The sequence below is a fragment of the Typopeltis vanoorti genome, chromosome 16 (genome assembly GCF_054136105.1).
Source record: "Typopeltis vanoorti isolate ZY-2024b chromosome 16, IOZ_Tvanoo_1.0, whole genome shotgun sequence".
NCBI lineage: Eukaryota > Metazoa > Arthropoda > Arachnida > Uropygi > Thelyphonidae > Typopeltis > Typopeltis vanoorti.
Window position 1 is genome coordinate 17474060 of NC_143564.1, and position 17221 is coordinate 17491280.

The 17221-nt window shown below is 35.7% G+C and overlaps 1 protein-coding gene across 1 annotated transcript in view; it reads right to left on the reverse strand.

Moving 5' to 3' along the window:
* Positions 1-439: 439 nt before the first annotated feature.
* Positions 440-17221, reverse strand: part of Cdc37 (cell division cycle protein 37) — a 152719-nt gene continuing 135937 nt past the window's right edge. The window contains exons 9-10 of the mRNA XM_090405988.1: positions 12936-13004; positions 440-1003 (exon numbers count right to left, since the gene is read on the reverse strand). Of these exons, the coding sequence (XP_090262114.1) occupies positions 815-1003; positions 12936-13004 (258 nt within the window). The 3' untranslated portion in view covers positions 440-814. The remainder of the gene's footprint in view (positions 1004-12935; positions 13005-17221) is intronic.

The window sequence follows — 17221 nt, forward strand, 5'->3', positions numbered from 1 at the left end:
AAAACAGTGGAGAAGTTCAACCATTTTTCTCCACTCTCTATTAGAAGAGAAAAGTCACACAGAATTGCCATCCTATATATTAAAGCAGTTTAATATTTTCACAACTTTTTAGCCTATAAATTCAATTAACTATGACTCCATCTCTACTGCTACCTGGAGTCGTTCTGTATGCACACTTCAATTGATCTTAATAGTATCTGTTTTTACCAGGCTGTCTCATGACTGCATATAAAGAGAGAGAGAGACCATTCTCCACACACCTTCATTGTTTAATTTCTAACTGTATTACACTGACAATGATCCATGATACATGAATCAAAATATTCGCAGTTAATCTTCTTAACTAATTTTTCTACTGTGGTGACATATAACTTACATAGTATCTGTGTATCCTTTGTAGTGCATTTCATGTTGATTAGAACACAAAGATTTAATTACATACTATATAACCAATTTTATTTTCTTACTGTTTTTGATGGAAAAAAAAAAGGATAAAGAATTTGCAGTAATCTGAGAAATAAATAGCACTGAGTAATTCATGAACATTAAGTTAAATTAATATGGTCATATACAGTCACAGTTATGCCAGATTCAGGAAAATTTTCACAGAAAATAAACCTGTATATAGTACCTTTCATGAAATAAAATATCTATCTTTATCACCATTTACTGTACATCCAGCTTTTTTAAAAATATTCTCATTTTCTGTGTCTTTCTAAATTATCTTCTGGTATTGCTGCAGTTAAAAAAAAAAAAAGCATATACTTCTAAAAATTCCACACATATAATGAGAATTGCAGTGATAACTTAAGCCTTATTCTTTTACATCTTCAAACTTCTCGAGGGGAGATGCTGTTTCACTTTCTGCTTTCTTAGCATCTGGAATCCACAATCCAGAATCAACACAACGTTTCATATGATACCTTGCCTCCTCCTCTGGCATTTGACTAATAGTTTGCTGAAGCAAGGGTATGTCTCGTTCTTCAAAGCATTTTTTTAAAGGCTATAATAAAAAATTACATTAGTGAAAGTGTATATATATATATATATATCTTAATCAAAATGCAATGAAGTGTTACCCTGTGGTAAGTCTATTTTTTATATTCATGCACATCTGTGTAATAATGATACAATGTTTTAGCTATAATAAAATCACTATGGGATTTTGTGATTCCCACCTACAAAAGATTGTAAATTTATAGTAATCAGTACTGTGGGTGGGCTAAGGATTTTATTAATTTTACACTTTTTTTATATAATGATTATTATTATATTTGGCAATATATACCACCTTAGCTGCATTCTGGTGCCAATGTAACATGATCAACTGGTTTCTAATATGACTGCACATTCCTTGTTTCATTTCATCATTTTGCTGATAATGGTACTTTGCTATGGATAGGTACAACATTATTCACTTTGGACTGAGAGTGCAAGCCATGTATTATGTTGGCTCTTCCATGGTCCTCCATGCTTCAGAAGAGAAGGAACTATCATCAAATAAATAAAATCAGAAGTAACGTGCCTTCCCATACATCAAGATTTCTCTCCACCTTACTTCCAGATCTCCCATCTGGTTTGTTGAAATACCAGATGATGGTCATTAGAACTGGTGGAAAAAACTCTGGATCAAACACAAACAAGTACCTTATTACAGATCTAACTAACAAACCTCGGATTCAATCTACCTTGGCACCTCAGGAGCCAGCTAAACAGATTTAGGACCAGACAAGGCTGCTGCCCACTTATTACATCTGTGGGTAATTTCACAGTTACCATTTTGCATGTGTGGTGCTATGCAGACTATGCATCATGAGCAAAACTATATACAGACTGACAGTTCAAGTAACTAATTGCTGGCACTACCTGTGCCCCCACCCCACACACTCCTTTCCTGGATGACTCAGGAACATGCATTTACTTCCAGATCGTGCCATCAATTAATTAATTGAACTGTCAGTCTATATATAGTTTTGCTCATTAATTTATTGTATTTTCACCCATATGCTAAATAAATATGTTGGCTGTATTTCAGGAGCTAAGTGAAATCCATCCATCCATCTTCAAGGCCCACCTTTCCTTATTGGGTTGTGGGGGCAGCAGTTGCAAGAGGAACTTCCAATGGTCATGATCCTCTGCCACCAAGCTCAGGTGTTCTTTCGGGACTCCCAGACGTGTCCACCCAAGGTTTTTGATATAATCTATCCAGCGAGTCCTTGGCCTCCCCCTCTGGCTTGGCAATAGGGCCTGCTGGGGGGGGGCCTCTCTTGTGGCATTCTGACCAGGTGCCCATATCATCGTAACTGTGATCTCTCAACACGGAGAAGCAGCGGTTGAGTATTGAGGGTTTCCTGAATTGCAGAGCTTCTGACTCTGTCGAGTCTTGTCAGCCCTGCAACCCCCTCAAAGGAACCTCATTTCAGCCACTTGGATTCGTGTCCGCATTCTTTCGGTCATTACCTAGCTCTCATGACTATAGGTGAGGATGGGGACATAGACTATATTGAAGACAGTCAGCAGAAATGGTTCTGCAAATGGCTAAGTGCCTGAAGATAAAAATAATTCAATGAAACAAAAACTAATATGCTTTTAGCATATATTCATAAAGCAATAATTTCAAGTAATAATAATCATTACATATAAAATTGATAAAATAAAAAAAATATCCTTAGCATATATTAGTTTTGCTCCTTTCTGTCCAATGCTATTAAGAGTATTCAAAGGCTAGGGATGAATTGTTGCTATTTTACTATAATTTCTCTCCTCATGCAGCAGGAGCCTACCTTCTCTCCCAGTTACTTGCCTTACATAGTAGGCTGAATCCCAAGATTCCTGGTCATCGTGGGAGGATTGATCAAATACCTCCCCCTCTCTCTAAACAAATGGAATTTGAGAATTGAAGACTGTAGAAGCCACGACCAAAATGGGCATGTAATCTCAAATTTGGTCTACTTCTCAGGCTAATGAGAGAACTGACTGAAACCCAAATGGAAAGTCCTTTGTGGATAGTACATCTGTGAAAAACAGACCAATAAGGAAACTGAACAGCTGTACTTATAATGTCAGAACTTTGAAAGGAGAAGAAAAATAAGAAGAGCTGTGTAAAGCAGTAGCCAAAATAAATTGGGATATTCTTGGACTTTCTGAAACAAGAACAGAAAAAAAAATTATTGACACAAGCAATTATATTTTACATGCTGCTGGAGAAGATTATGGTCCATAAAAACTGGAAAAATAACATTTGAATTTCAACCAGTCTCCTGGAGAATTACAACTCTTATATTGAAAATCAATAAGCAACATAATTTAAGTATAATACAAATATGCACTCACCTCCAGTCATTCAGATGAAGAAACTAATAATTTCTACGAGGATCTCTCCAATACTTTTGGAAATAGTACGTCACTGAAATACTGTAATGGGCAACTTTAGTTGTAAAGCAGGTATGAAATAACAGGAAGAAAGTGCTTTAGGTGTCAAGGTACGGACCAAAGAAATGACAGAGGATGAAGACTTATTGAATTTGCAGAGGACAAGTGATTGTATATAGTAAATACGTTCTTTAAAAAGTGAACTAAATGAAAATGGACCCAGACAATGTTGTGTCCCAATTTATGATTATTATTCTATCTAGTGAAATTCTGCTTATCTATATTCAACTTTTATCTATGCACGAGATATCACCCCAAAATACAAATATTTAAGCTATTTCTCCCCTTAGTGTCCCTAATATTTATATTATACTGCACCTTTTGGGACATTTAGTTTGAGATATAAAATACAAAAACAAGGAGAAATTACAAAAATATGTCTAAGTGTGAAAACCAATATTGCAGTCGTGACACTTTATTATATCTCATAACTCATCTAAATATTCTCCCCTCCCGTGTGATTAGGTTCGTACGTTTTCAAGTGGTGCATTGGGCAGCAATTTCAGACAACTGTATTATCAATGAACAAAGGTTTATTAAACTCATTAGCATGGTACAATTCAATTTCTAATATATATAACTCAATTCAATACTAAGAAAACATTTACAAAATAACATTAGCTAATCTCAAGTATTTGGCTAAGATCCTATATGGGTATTGCGATCATGCTGCAATAACAAATTCAACACATACAATCATATGTATAATCCTAGATCTAATTAACACTTTAGTTAATCCTATATTAGTCTGAAAACGCTATATGCTGTAGCACATGGACATATGTGATCGATTCACTCTATTTAACTATCTAAAACTATGTAGATTAAACTATCCTTTCACTGTGCTAATACATAACTTGGACATTTAAAACTTTCCTATAAGTTACAATACACATGCATAAATCTCAGGATACTTAAATAGTTATATAATTAATATTAACAAGCATACTCTCATTACGATCAGTCATGTACTATAGTCCTAGTATAATTTTTCTTAGTCTCTTCAACTGTTCAGTAATAGAACAATGATTACAATTACCTACGATTTCAATTAACATGAGATTTTTACAGTACCTTTTGACTTGGGGTTTCTATATTGGCCTCTAGCATTTTCGATTGTACTATCCTGGGATGAACTCTATAATCTGTCACTCCTAAGTTCTTTTGGCATTAAACTGGGCTTTTGCGATCCTAAATTTTTGTACTTGAATTAAGGACACACTTAGAATCATCTATACAATGGCTGTGAAACTCACCACGTGGGCACTGACTTCTTTATAGATTTCTTCTTTTCGTTCGTCACTGGATGATGAAACACATAGACAATACCTTCTTTCCTTTAGCTAAATGGCATTCCTTGTTTCTTACCATAGGAATACGGAATCGAAATCCCACTCACTTTTGTTCCCTTGTTATATCGGACAGAGATTAACTCCAACCCTGCCACTCAGGAAAACTGCGTGAAAAACCTATACCGAAAGCTCGTGAAGAAACTATCCAGGAAAAAGTCGCGCGGGGGGGGGTTTCTGACCCTTTTATATCATGACTCCTACTGGCACCTTCTTTAATTTATTTTCTCTGCCCCTTACTGGATTCAGAACCTTGTGGAACCCCAGCATTAGTTAGATGGTGAGAGGATAAGGAACCATCTACCATCACACATAGTGTGCATCCAGACAGAAACCTGGCAATTCAACTGCAGAAATCCTGAGACAGTCCAAATGATAGGAATTTGCTTAGTAAGCCTTTGTGCTGGTGAAAAGCTTTACAGATATCAGGTGCAACCACTTCAGATTCGCCAAATTTCTCCATGGCACTCGTCCAGAGATGGGTGATATATGAGAGTAGATCTCCTGTTGAACAGCAGTGACGGAATCCGTATTGGTGGTTGCTTAATAGCTGGGTGCATTCAATGTAGGAGTTGAGAATTGATGATTTTCTCCATCACTTTAGATAGGACAATAGTTAGATGGCAGTGATTTGTCATTCTTAGGAATGGGTTGAATATAGGCCAATTTCTAGGCTTTGGGATAGATACCAGTGGAGTAAGATAGTATTGTTCGGGCCACATAGGATAGGAGTCAGTTCTGGTGCACAGACCTTCAGGACAATTGGAGGAATGCCATCAGGGCCATGAGACTTTTTTGTGTCTAATTTAGACAATAGGTTTCTGATCTCTTTCTAGCAAAAGTATATAGGGGCATTGTATGTTGGCAGTTGGAATGATTGGGGGGTATTTGCCATTGTCAGTTATGCATGCATTGGAGGCAAAGCATGAAGCCAAGAGATTAGCTTTTTCTGTGGGAGATGATGCAATAGAGCCATCTGGGTATGATGGAGTGGGAATAGTGTTGGGCAAAAGTTACGACCGATTGCTTTGGCAAGAGACCAAAAGGCACAACTGCCATTTCAGCAAGCTGCAAGTTTCCTGCTTTTTGCCCATTCAAATTCTGTTTTGGAAGCATTGATAGTTTCTTGCATCTATTTTGGGCTTTGGTATAAACAATGAAGATGATGGAGTTCTTGATTTGAGCCAGTTGTAGTATGCTTGATTTTTCATTTGTACAGCCTTGGCACATCTTTTGGAGAACATGGCATCCTATCGAAATGCCTCTTTCAAACTCCACCAGTTCCCTTCTCACAGCCATTTCACCTGGACACAGTTACACTGACCTGGGAGCATCATATTCCTTCAATTTATACTAGCTATAAATATGTGACTCTTTACATGGCACAATGCACCTGGTTCATGGGAGAAGGGATGTCCTTTGACTTCTTTCCAAGCAGTATATATCCAATTATTAAAAACTGTATATCAAAACTCAATAGCCAGAATAAAGCTAGAACATAAGGGAAAGGAATAAGGCAAGGAGTTCTTATATCATCTAAACTGTTTTCTGCCACATTAGAAAAAGTCTTTAAGAACATCTCATGGGAAAGCTATGGTTGGCATTAATTAAGAAAATCTCAGTCACTTAGGTTTTGCAGATGACATTGTTCTTTTAGCAAACAATAAAGAACAAACTTAGGAAATGTTAAAAGACTTAACAAGAAAGCAAGAAAAAAGGTTTAAAGACTAACTAAAACCAAGCTGAGAACAAATTCAGACCATACTGAACTAAAATTAACAGATAATTATATTTAAATTGTGGAGAGACAGAATAAGAAATATTAGAATTAGAGAGATGACTGGAGTAGAAGATATTATGAATTGCAAAGCATGTAAGTAGAGATGGGCTGACCATATTAGTAGACTGCCAGAAGAAAGGTGGACAAAATTAAGTACAGTGTGGATACCAAGAAAAGGAAAGAAAGGTCTCATCAAAGAACAAGATGGAGGGATGATCTACAAAGATTTGGCATGAGATGGTAGACAGAACTAAGTACAGTGTGGATACCAAGAAAAGGAAAGGTCTCATCAAAGAACAAGATGGAGGGATGATCTACAAAGATTTGGCATGAGATGGTAGACAGAACTGGACAATTAAGGGAAAGGCCTATATCCAGCAGTGAAAATGAGGCTAAAGAAGAAAAGTTTTGTTCCAAAAGGACACTTGCCTTTTCATCGCAAAACTTTTGTCACGATCAAAAATAAAAGGCAACAATTACATTAAAAACAGGAATCTAGGAATCCTCTACTTAAAGACGATGCAACAACTTGAGATACAAAAGTTATGCTAGCAGTGAACATGCTATGCTATGCCCTCCTACATTTGATGTCATGAGCCATCAATGTAGTACTAGTTATATGCTTTACATATGTTTTGATGGTATATGGTTTTCAGCCATATAACATGTAGGAGGTTTAGGGCAATACATAGTGAAGTCAGTGCACTCTCAGTCAGTCAGATAGGCTGAACATAATCAAGATCTTGAAAGAGAAAAGAAAAAGGAAATTCCTTAAATTAAAGATGACAAGAAATTATATTCTTGGTTTAATCCTTTATTCAAGTGTAAACAAACATAGTTTGCATGTGAAGCATCTTCATGATTGGGCAACTTGTATATAGAAGCTAATGACCTAACAATAATTGCCTTAGTATCCCACAATGCAAAGCACACACACCCTTTTAGATGTGAATAATGCTATGCATCATCGAAAGGGCCATTACCCAGACTAGTTTCAACCTTTATTGAGGTCTCATCTGCAAACCTTTCATGCACAAACTTGGATAAAGGAATAATCAAGAATATAATTTTTTGCCATCTATAATTTATAGTCTAACCAAGTGGAAAAACTTTAAAGAAAATTCCATAGCAACTATAATATACTATACAAGTCTGGTTTAAGATTTGGAGATTAGTACAGAAGTCTGTCAGATAGTTCAGCTGATTTTACTATCACATTACAAATGGTAATCTGTAGGACATCTGACAATCAGGTATATGGAAATTCCAGTTATAGATCTCCTTGCCATATTTTAGTGGGGCGAGAACAACTTCAGTTGTCTTGTTTTATTTAATGGAATCTTATCTTCTGTGGGTGACAGAAAGTGAAGTGTGATCTTGAAGTGAAATGTGGGCTGAAATCAGGCTAAAGATCAGATTTTTACTTGGCAACAGACAGTTATAAAACTATGGAAATATAAAGATTTGTATAATATTTAAATTTTACCTATCCAGAAAAGATATATATCATAAAGGGAACAATCCCTCTTCAAGTTCTGAAAACTACTTTATTAGTGAGTGACACTGTCCAGAACAAGTGAAGCATCCCTGATTGTCCTGCCTATCTTCGTATCATCAGCAAACAATTGCAAATCTGATGTTAGACCTTACCTGATGTCATTAATGTACAGATTGAACAACAATGGACCAAGGACTGAACCCTGAGGTACACCACTGGTCACCTTAAATCTGGCAGATTCACACCCACTGTATACCACTTTTTGATATCAGTCTGTCAACCATCCCCTGATCCAAATCAAGAGTTTATATTCCAATCCCATATTCCAGTTTATGCAACAGCCTTTCGTGTGGTATCCTATCAAATACCTTAGCAATATCCAACATTATCAAAGTGAATCCATTCCCTTTATCCAACTCAGTCATAACAATGTCATAAAATGAGCAAATTGCTAAAACATGTCCTTCTTTTAGTAAACCCATGCTGCTCCTTGCAGAGTATAGCTTGTATGTCTACCTACCCATTTCTGTATGAGCTCTTACCAACTTCTCTAAAATCTTTACCAACACACCAGAGATACTGATAGGTCAGTAGTTAAATACATCAGTTTACAATACAAATTGTAAACTCATTTACAATTTGTATTATTACTGAATCTCATTAGCTTTCGACATTCAAGTACCAACTGCATTCAATAAAGTTATTCTTTCACATTCATTCTTTCTTTTGCTTGCAGCATAACAATAAAATTCTTTTGAATTGCCTTTAGCTTGCATAGCCAATTTCTTTTCATACTCCGATTTGGCTTTCTGCACAATACTTCTTACTTTTCTGGCCTGAGCTTTATATATTTCATAATCCTTCTCACTCTTATTCTCACAATATTCTTTCCACATCTTCTTCTTGTGGATCTCTTGCTTAATAAGGTTGCACATCCATTTCACTCCCAACCTATTATTCTTCGAACACTAGTGTTCAGATAACGCATCATTTAAGCACTTTTTTCAAAGATTCCCATACATTGTTGCTGACATTCTTCCCATTCAGTAACTGATACCATGAAACCAAAGATAGTATTCTCCTAAGTTGATCATAATTTCCAGCTTTGTAGTTCAGCATGTAACCTGTTCTAATGGATCATGAAAGCAATTAGATACTTTCCAAGAAAGCATGCAGCATGATCACTGTGACCAACTGGTGGTAAAATAGCCACATTCTTGACAGAGATCCCTTCTGAAGGTATAAGCAAATCCAACACTCTTTGACCTCGAGTTCCTTTTTTCACATACTGCTTGAGAAAGTTGTCTCACAGCAATTCAATAAATTCCTGTTCTTTCTTATCAAGAGATTTCTCTTCTACCCAATCAATGTTTGGAAAATTAAAGTCACCCACAATGATTGCTCATTTCGTACCCTTATGGGCTAAATTGGCGATGCATTTCTTTGTACCCTGCAACTGAGGTACCAGGTCTGTAACAACACCCCACCATATATTTCATTCTGTTAACCTCCACTTCACACCAGATAAGACTCAAACTCGTCACTACATGGGACATTGTTACCATCATTGTTTTCTTGCATTTCTATCATAATTTGACTTCAGTCATCTGATATCATTAGTAGAACTCCTCTGACTCTCCTATCTCTTCTGTCATTCCTAAAAATAGTATACCCATTACACTCAATCCCATTTACCATATCTGATTCTGATAGCCAGGTTTCACTAATCCCAACAATCTTAGGCCACATCGTGTTCAATAAAGAAGCAAACTCAACCGCTTTGTTTCTGATGCCCCTGGCATTTGTGTATAGACGTAATTACCACCTGGCCTATTCTTATAATTAGATATGCAACCTATTTGGTCTTGTTCTAGAACTTTCTCTTTTCCTTTCCCAAACATACTCAAAAAGGTCCGAACTCAAAAGCATATTTTTCCACCCCTTTGCCACATACATAGCCATGTTAGAAGACATTCGTATAGTTATCACGTCTGCATATCATAGCTGAACTTTCACATACATTTTTCCCATTCCTCCCTTGATCATCTAGTTTTCTTGACTCTCTGCATTGTCTTATACCAAGAAGCAATTTTTCCACTTGAATTCACAAATGAATTCAAGTGCAGGCCATCCCTCTTATACAAGTTTTTTCTGCCATCAAACTCACTCCACACATCTAAAAACTGCATCCATTTCTTCTATACAGCCTGCATGTGAGATCATTTGTTATCATCGCTCTCCTTCTTAATTCGGTAGCAATCCTACAATTTTTACTCTCTCACATTTCTTTCTCACTTCTTCCAACAGACCTTTCATATCTTCTCTCATACTATATTTGTCACTACTTAAATTATTAGTACCTATTAGAATTATCATCTCTTCTTTTATGTTTTTCAATTAAGTTTTCATATTTTTAACTTTCGACCCTTGGAAACTAGATGTGGTGACTCCCTCAGCATATAATAATAATAATAGAATAAATAGTTTGAGGAAGCTAATGATAACCCAAAAGAATTTTATCATTATGCTGCAAGAAGGAATGAAAGTGGGACTTCAATGAATGCAGATTGCTTGCATCTGAAGCAGAGACGATTGTTCAAATAATGAGTACTCACTTCACTAAGATCTGTCAACTTTGTGTATACAACATGTAGCATACTACCACTACACTGGATGATGATGAGAGAGAGAGAGAGGAAATGGGGGAAGAAGTGCATGAGCAGTCTATAGCGCTGTTGCATAACCAGAACAAAAATTCAGCAATAGGGATAGATAGAACATTTGGCATATACACTAAAGGAATGTTCAGCTGAACTGGTTAGATCACTGAGTCTCAGCTCAGGAAAGATCCCACAGGAATGAAAAGAATATGTAATAGACCCATTGTAAAAGGGTAGTGAAAAAACTGATGCCTAACTACAGACTTATCAGTATTTTTGTAGTGTGGCAAATATTTCAGAAAATCTGGTAAGAACTTGCATAAATGATTTGATGGCCAGGCTATACTTTGCAACAAATAGCAGCAGGTCATGTCTGAGTTGGATAAAGGGAATGGATACACTATAATACTGTTGGCCTTTGCTAAGGCATTTAGCAGGGTACCACATGAAAGTCTGTTGAATAAATTAGAAGATACAAGAAAGTGTTATATCAGGGTATATTAAGCCAGCCAGATTTAAGGTGACTAGGCTGTGCTTCAGGAATTTATTCCTTAAACTAGTGTTGCTCAATCTATTCATTTATGATATCAAAGAAAGACCAACAAGAGATGTTTAAATATTTGCTGGTGATGCAAAGATAAGCAAGTCAATCAGGGATGCTACCAATATGCAGTACTTACAGAATGACCGGGACTGTGGAAAAATAATAATACTGGTTATAAATTCGATGTTGATAAGTATAAAATTATGCATTTTGGCATGATGGATTTTCAAGGCTAATGATTTCAGAGTTATGATGGATAAAGTTAATGTTCAAATGCCACATAGCTAAGAATGAAAATACAACTTTCAGAATAATTATGATGTTCAAATAAACAGTGATGTGTAAGGATAAGGAGATTCTTTTTCCCCTTTACAAGGCTTGATACAATCATACCTGGACTGCTATGTGCAAATTTGATCTCCTGGTTCTGAGGGAATGAAGTGGTGAGGTGCAAAGAAGAGGAACCAGGATTATGGAATGTTCATTATGATGACAGACTGAATATATGGACTGCAGAAGCCAGTAAGCAGGAAGAGGGGTTGATACCAGAGACCTATAAACTTTTGAAAGGACATTATGAAACTGCTTGTTGATGAAATTTTATCTAGTTTCATAACTATACAAACTCAACTTTTATGAATGATCTCTTGTACTCTTTTGCAAACTAAAATAAAAACCTTCTACAGACAAGAGCTAGCACTCACCCCACAGATGCTGAAATTTTACATAGTGAGAGCTAGATTTTTCTTTCACAGAGCAGTGATTGGTGGAATAGCTTGTTCTGTTGAGATGGTTAGTGCATTTAGTGTAAACGAGTTTAAGAGAAGATACAACAGCTGGTGGAAGCTATGTGTATCCTCCCTCAATGAGTCAGTAACACACTGGAGGTCACTGTTAAAAAGAATAATATTTCTGCATGTATGGGATTTTATTTCATATTCTTCAGTTTTAGGTCTCCAGCAAATCTTTTTTTTTTTTTTCCCTTTATATCAGCTGTCCTCTTAATGACCAAATTTTTCAGTTTCTTACCTACTAGAACCTTCCACAGGACCACAGGCACAGTTTCAGTGTTCAGTTTCCCATTTCCGGTTTGAAATATTGAAATATGCCAACTGGAGTACTTGAAATTGGCTTCCATTTACAGTTTATCATCATGTTTAGTGTTGAATACTACACCTGCTTCCTTCTTCCTAGATTATTTATGTAACTAAATCATTTCATACTTACTGTTTAAAAGAATCTCACCTGTTCTGTTTCCATAACACCAATTATGTTGTCCTATATTCCTGTAATTCTGCAGGTAGTTTCTTTTTTATCGATGTTTTTTTTTTATGATGATGATGAAGATATATTGATATGATATGATATTACAGAATTGACTATCGTCAATTCTGTTGGTGCTGTTTTCAACAGCAAGCTTAAAACAGGATTACATACATAGGAACATCAGCACTTTTTTTATATGAATTCATTAAAATTCTTAGCTTTCATTACTGAAACTCAGTATCCCTATGAAGATGTCACAATAACAACAAAATGTATTTATTTAAACCTTTCAATATATCTAAAAACCAGAATTCGAGTCTTTCTTTATGCAGAAAAAAAAAGTTACTCTATATGTTAAGAATTAATTGCCAACTATTACAAAAAAAAGGTAAACAAATTCCTGTACCTCAGGAAGATTTTCAAATACTTCTACAGGATCCAGTCCTCCAGGTCCAATTCGATTTTTCTTTTCTTCCTGAAATTTGACATTTATAAAATATTAAGTATATGAATAAATATTAAAATTTTTTTTTCTTTTTATTTCTTTTGTGAATGTAAAATCCCACCCTCAAGAAAGGTTATAAACTGTAGTATTGTCATGCAAAGTGTGCTACAGAAAGAAAAGCATAAAAAAAAAAGCTCAGTATAGAAGCTGAAAGGAATTTAATAAATATACACAGTTATTTTATAGCCAGCTCTTGAAAACTTGAACAAGTGAAATTGTATTAGGATTATGGAATGTAGATTTATGAAGAGGGTTTTGTGAGAATGTGCAAGGGAACTGATGCCACTGACTAGGCTCTTTAAGTCTCAGCTCTGGTAGAGTTACAAGGGAATAATAGAATGAGGGCAAAATAATTCCCTTGCATAAAGGAGACTAAGGCTGCAGTAGCAAATTATAGACCAATCGGTATCTCAAGTGTGGTGGTCAGAGTACTGGAAAAATTGGTCAAAAAGAGAATTCAAAAATGGATGGATAAAAATATGATATGGAATGAGGGGCAACATGGCTTTGTGAAGAGTAGGTCATGCCTTAGTAATTTACTAACTTTTTATAATAGAGTAACAGCTGAGTTGGCTAAAGGAAATGGCAACACTATGATTCTGCTGGATTTTGCAAAGGCATTTGACAGAATACCACTTGGAACTCTGTTACACAAAGAACAAATGGGGATGGATATCACACTGGTTATGTGGATAAAAGGGTGACAGCTTGATATCAAAGTGGTATATAAAGGGACAGAATCAAGGCAGAAACAGAGGACTAGTGGTGTGTTGCAAGGTTCAGTGCAGGGATCACTACTGTTTAATTTGCACATAAATGATACAGGAAATAACCTGAAAGAAAATATTCAGTTGTTTGCTGATGAAGGCAGAGTAATAGTTAATCAAGGTGATGCAAAAAGCTTGCAGGATGATTTAAATAGGCTGTTGGTATGGGCAAAAGATAACAGGTATCAGTTTAATGTGTGGAGAAATCTAAAGTTATGTATTTTGGGATAAACAGATTACAAGCTGTGTATCATATTGATATACTCCAGGAAATAGAAGTTATAGATTTAGGGGGTGGGAGACAGAGTATTAAAGTTTAGAGGACAGGTTGCTAAGATAGTCCATAAGATTACTTGGCTATTGAAGAACATGTTAACAAGTAGAGATAAGGAAGTTGTTATTCCTCTTTATAAATCCTTGATAGATTCACATCTGGATTCCCGTGATCAGGTTTGGTCTCCACTGGTTTCTTGGGGATAATGAAGCAGTGGAGAAGATTCAGAGGCAAGCAACCAAGATGATAAGTGGTCTGTGGAATGTTCCCTGTGAGGATAAATTGGGTGTATGTGGATTGCAAAAGTTGGTCGATAAGAGAAAAAGAGCGGATATAATAGAAATTTTAAATTGCTTAAAGAAATTTATAGGATTGATGTAAGGGAAATGTTTCAGCACTTGGCTAGAGAGGCCAGAACAAGGGGGTCATCCCTGGAAGTTGAATAAAGGGTTAGTAGGGGGTGTGAGGACTAGATTTTTTGCTTGGAGAGTTGAGAATGCTTTGTCTGCCAATGGATTCAAGGAGAGGTATGGTAGATTGTATGGATAGTTTGGGTCTCCTCTGATGAATCTTTGGACTCCATGGGGGTGCCTTTATAATAATAACTTCTATAACCCTAAATTTTTAATTCCAAATCACTCTTTAAGAAGATTCCGATAACCTTAATTTAAATGCTAGTAAAATCATGACGTCCGTAGACACCGTATGGTCACTGCCGTACCTCACATGGTTTTGGCAATGATGTCTTCTGCTAGAATAAGTGGTAGGGTTGCAGATTCCCTTTCACACAAAGTTTGTAGGACAATCACAAACATCCATGCCCATGGCAGGATTCAAACCCACGGCCTCTTGACTGGAGAGTGGACATGCTAACCACTCGGCCAACCAGGCTTTAAAACTGTTAATTTTTCTTATAAAAAATTTAAAAAAATTCTTTTTTCCCAGTCATACTTTTAACAGTATCCAAATTTCTGGATAAGATGAGATGTCTTGGGGTAACTTTGACCTCCTTTGACTACAAACATCCATGCCCATGGCAAGATTCAAACCCACGGCCTCTTGACTGGAGAGCAGACATGCTAACCACTCGGCCAACCAGGCTTTAAAACTGTTAATTTTTCTTATAAAAAATTTTAAAAAATTCTTTTTTCTCAGTCATACTTTTAACAGTATCCAAATTTCTGGATAAGATGAGATGTCTTGGGGTAACTGACCTCCAGTCTTTTTTTAGACATTAACAATGCCTCTTCAGCATCCAAGAAATTTTCTTCCAATTTATAAGTTTCTTCATTCTCCTCAGCATTTTCCCCTAGATTTAGACCATGTAATAACACTGTAAAATGCACACAGTCTAATAACATCAAGGACAAAGATGGAATATACTCATTGATAAGGAAAAGTTAAATGGAAGATGGGTGGAGTACTTATCAGGTCTCTATGATGATGATAATGGTAACATGGTGTATGATTCACGACACCTTAAGTTAAACGTAACAACAGATACCACTCTACCTACAAGAAAGGAGGTAGAACATATAATTAAGAATCTTCCTAATAATAAATCCCCTGGGTGTGATAATATTCTGGCTGAGCTGCTGAAAGCTTTGACTGGCAATAATAACAACTATTTAGTGGAATCCATTCAGGACATCTATAAAACAATACAATTACCTGAAGTTTTACAACATCTATCTGTATACCAATTCCAAAGAAACATAATGCACAAAATTGTGAGGATTACAGAACTGTGGGCCTAATATCCCATGCATCTAAAATTATTTTAACCTTCGTTAACAAACAAATTGAAAGAGCCATAAGCAGTGAATTGAATGAACAACAGAAAGGCTTAAGAAGAGGAATGGGAACCATTAATGCTACTCTGAAACTAAAAATACTAATAGAAAGATCACTTGAAAGAAATAGGAACATTTACATATGCTTCATAGACTTTCAGAAGGCTTTTGACCGGGTAAAACATAATAAAATGTACAATATATTAGATAAATTAGACATAGAAGATCATGTACTTAAGATTATAAAAATGTTTTACACCAAACAGAAAATGCAACTGTTTAACTCTGAGACTTCTGAAGTGAAAATAAAAAGAGGAGTTAGACAAGGTTGTATCCTTTCACCAAATCTATTTAATATCTATAGTGAGATAGTGATGAAAAAGATTGAAAAACAAAAAAATAGGAATTAGTATGAATGGTATAAAATACAACAATCTTAGATATGCTGATGATACCATTCTAATAGCAGAAAACAGAAACAAATTAATCAAATTACTGCAGCTACTAATTGAAGAAGGTAAAGAATTTGAATTAGATATTAATGCAAAAAAAAAAAAAAAAATTTATGAAAATCTCAACAGAAAGCAGATCCAAGTCAGAAATATTCATAAACAATATGAAAATTGAACATACACAGAATACAAATATTTAGGCACCTACTTTACTGCAGATGGAAAGCAAGATAAAGAAATAAAAATAAGAATAGCCATAGCTAAAGATGCATTCTGGAAAAATAAAGATCTGCTTAGAAGTTCTGTGAGTATCGAGACAAAGAAAACAATGATAAGAACATTAGTGTGGCCAATTTTCACATATGGAAGTGAGACCTGGTTATTCAAGAAGAGAGTAAGGCAACAGATAATGGCCTTTGAAATGTGGTGCTATAGGAGAGCTCTGAAAATACCATGGACAGAACATGTGACAAATACAGATGTCCTACAGAGAATGAGAACACAGAGCTCTTTATTACAGGAAATGATCTAGAGAAAGATGAGATTGGCAGGACATGTACTGAGAGGTTCAGCAGGACAGAGGATATTAACAGTTTTAAAAGGAAAAATTATGGGAAAAGGATCAAGAGGCAAAAAACGAAGGACATGGCTTGAAGATATAAGATCATGAACAGGATCACATGGCTATGCAGAAACAAAAAGGAAAGCCACCACCAGAGAGAGAGAGAACTGGAAGGACATGATGCTGCACCCTCTCACTAAGGACGCTACATGAAGAAGAAGAAGAATAACACTTTAGGCCTTTCTTTGAAGAAATCTTCATATTTAAAGATTCTTCAAGGAAGCAATTTGATGAAGCCAAATTGCTTAATGGATGAAACAAATCAATCCAGAGAATCCT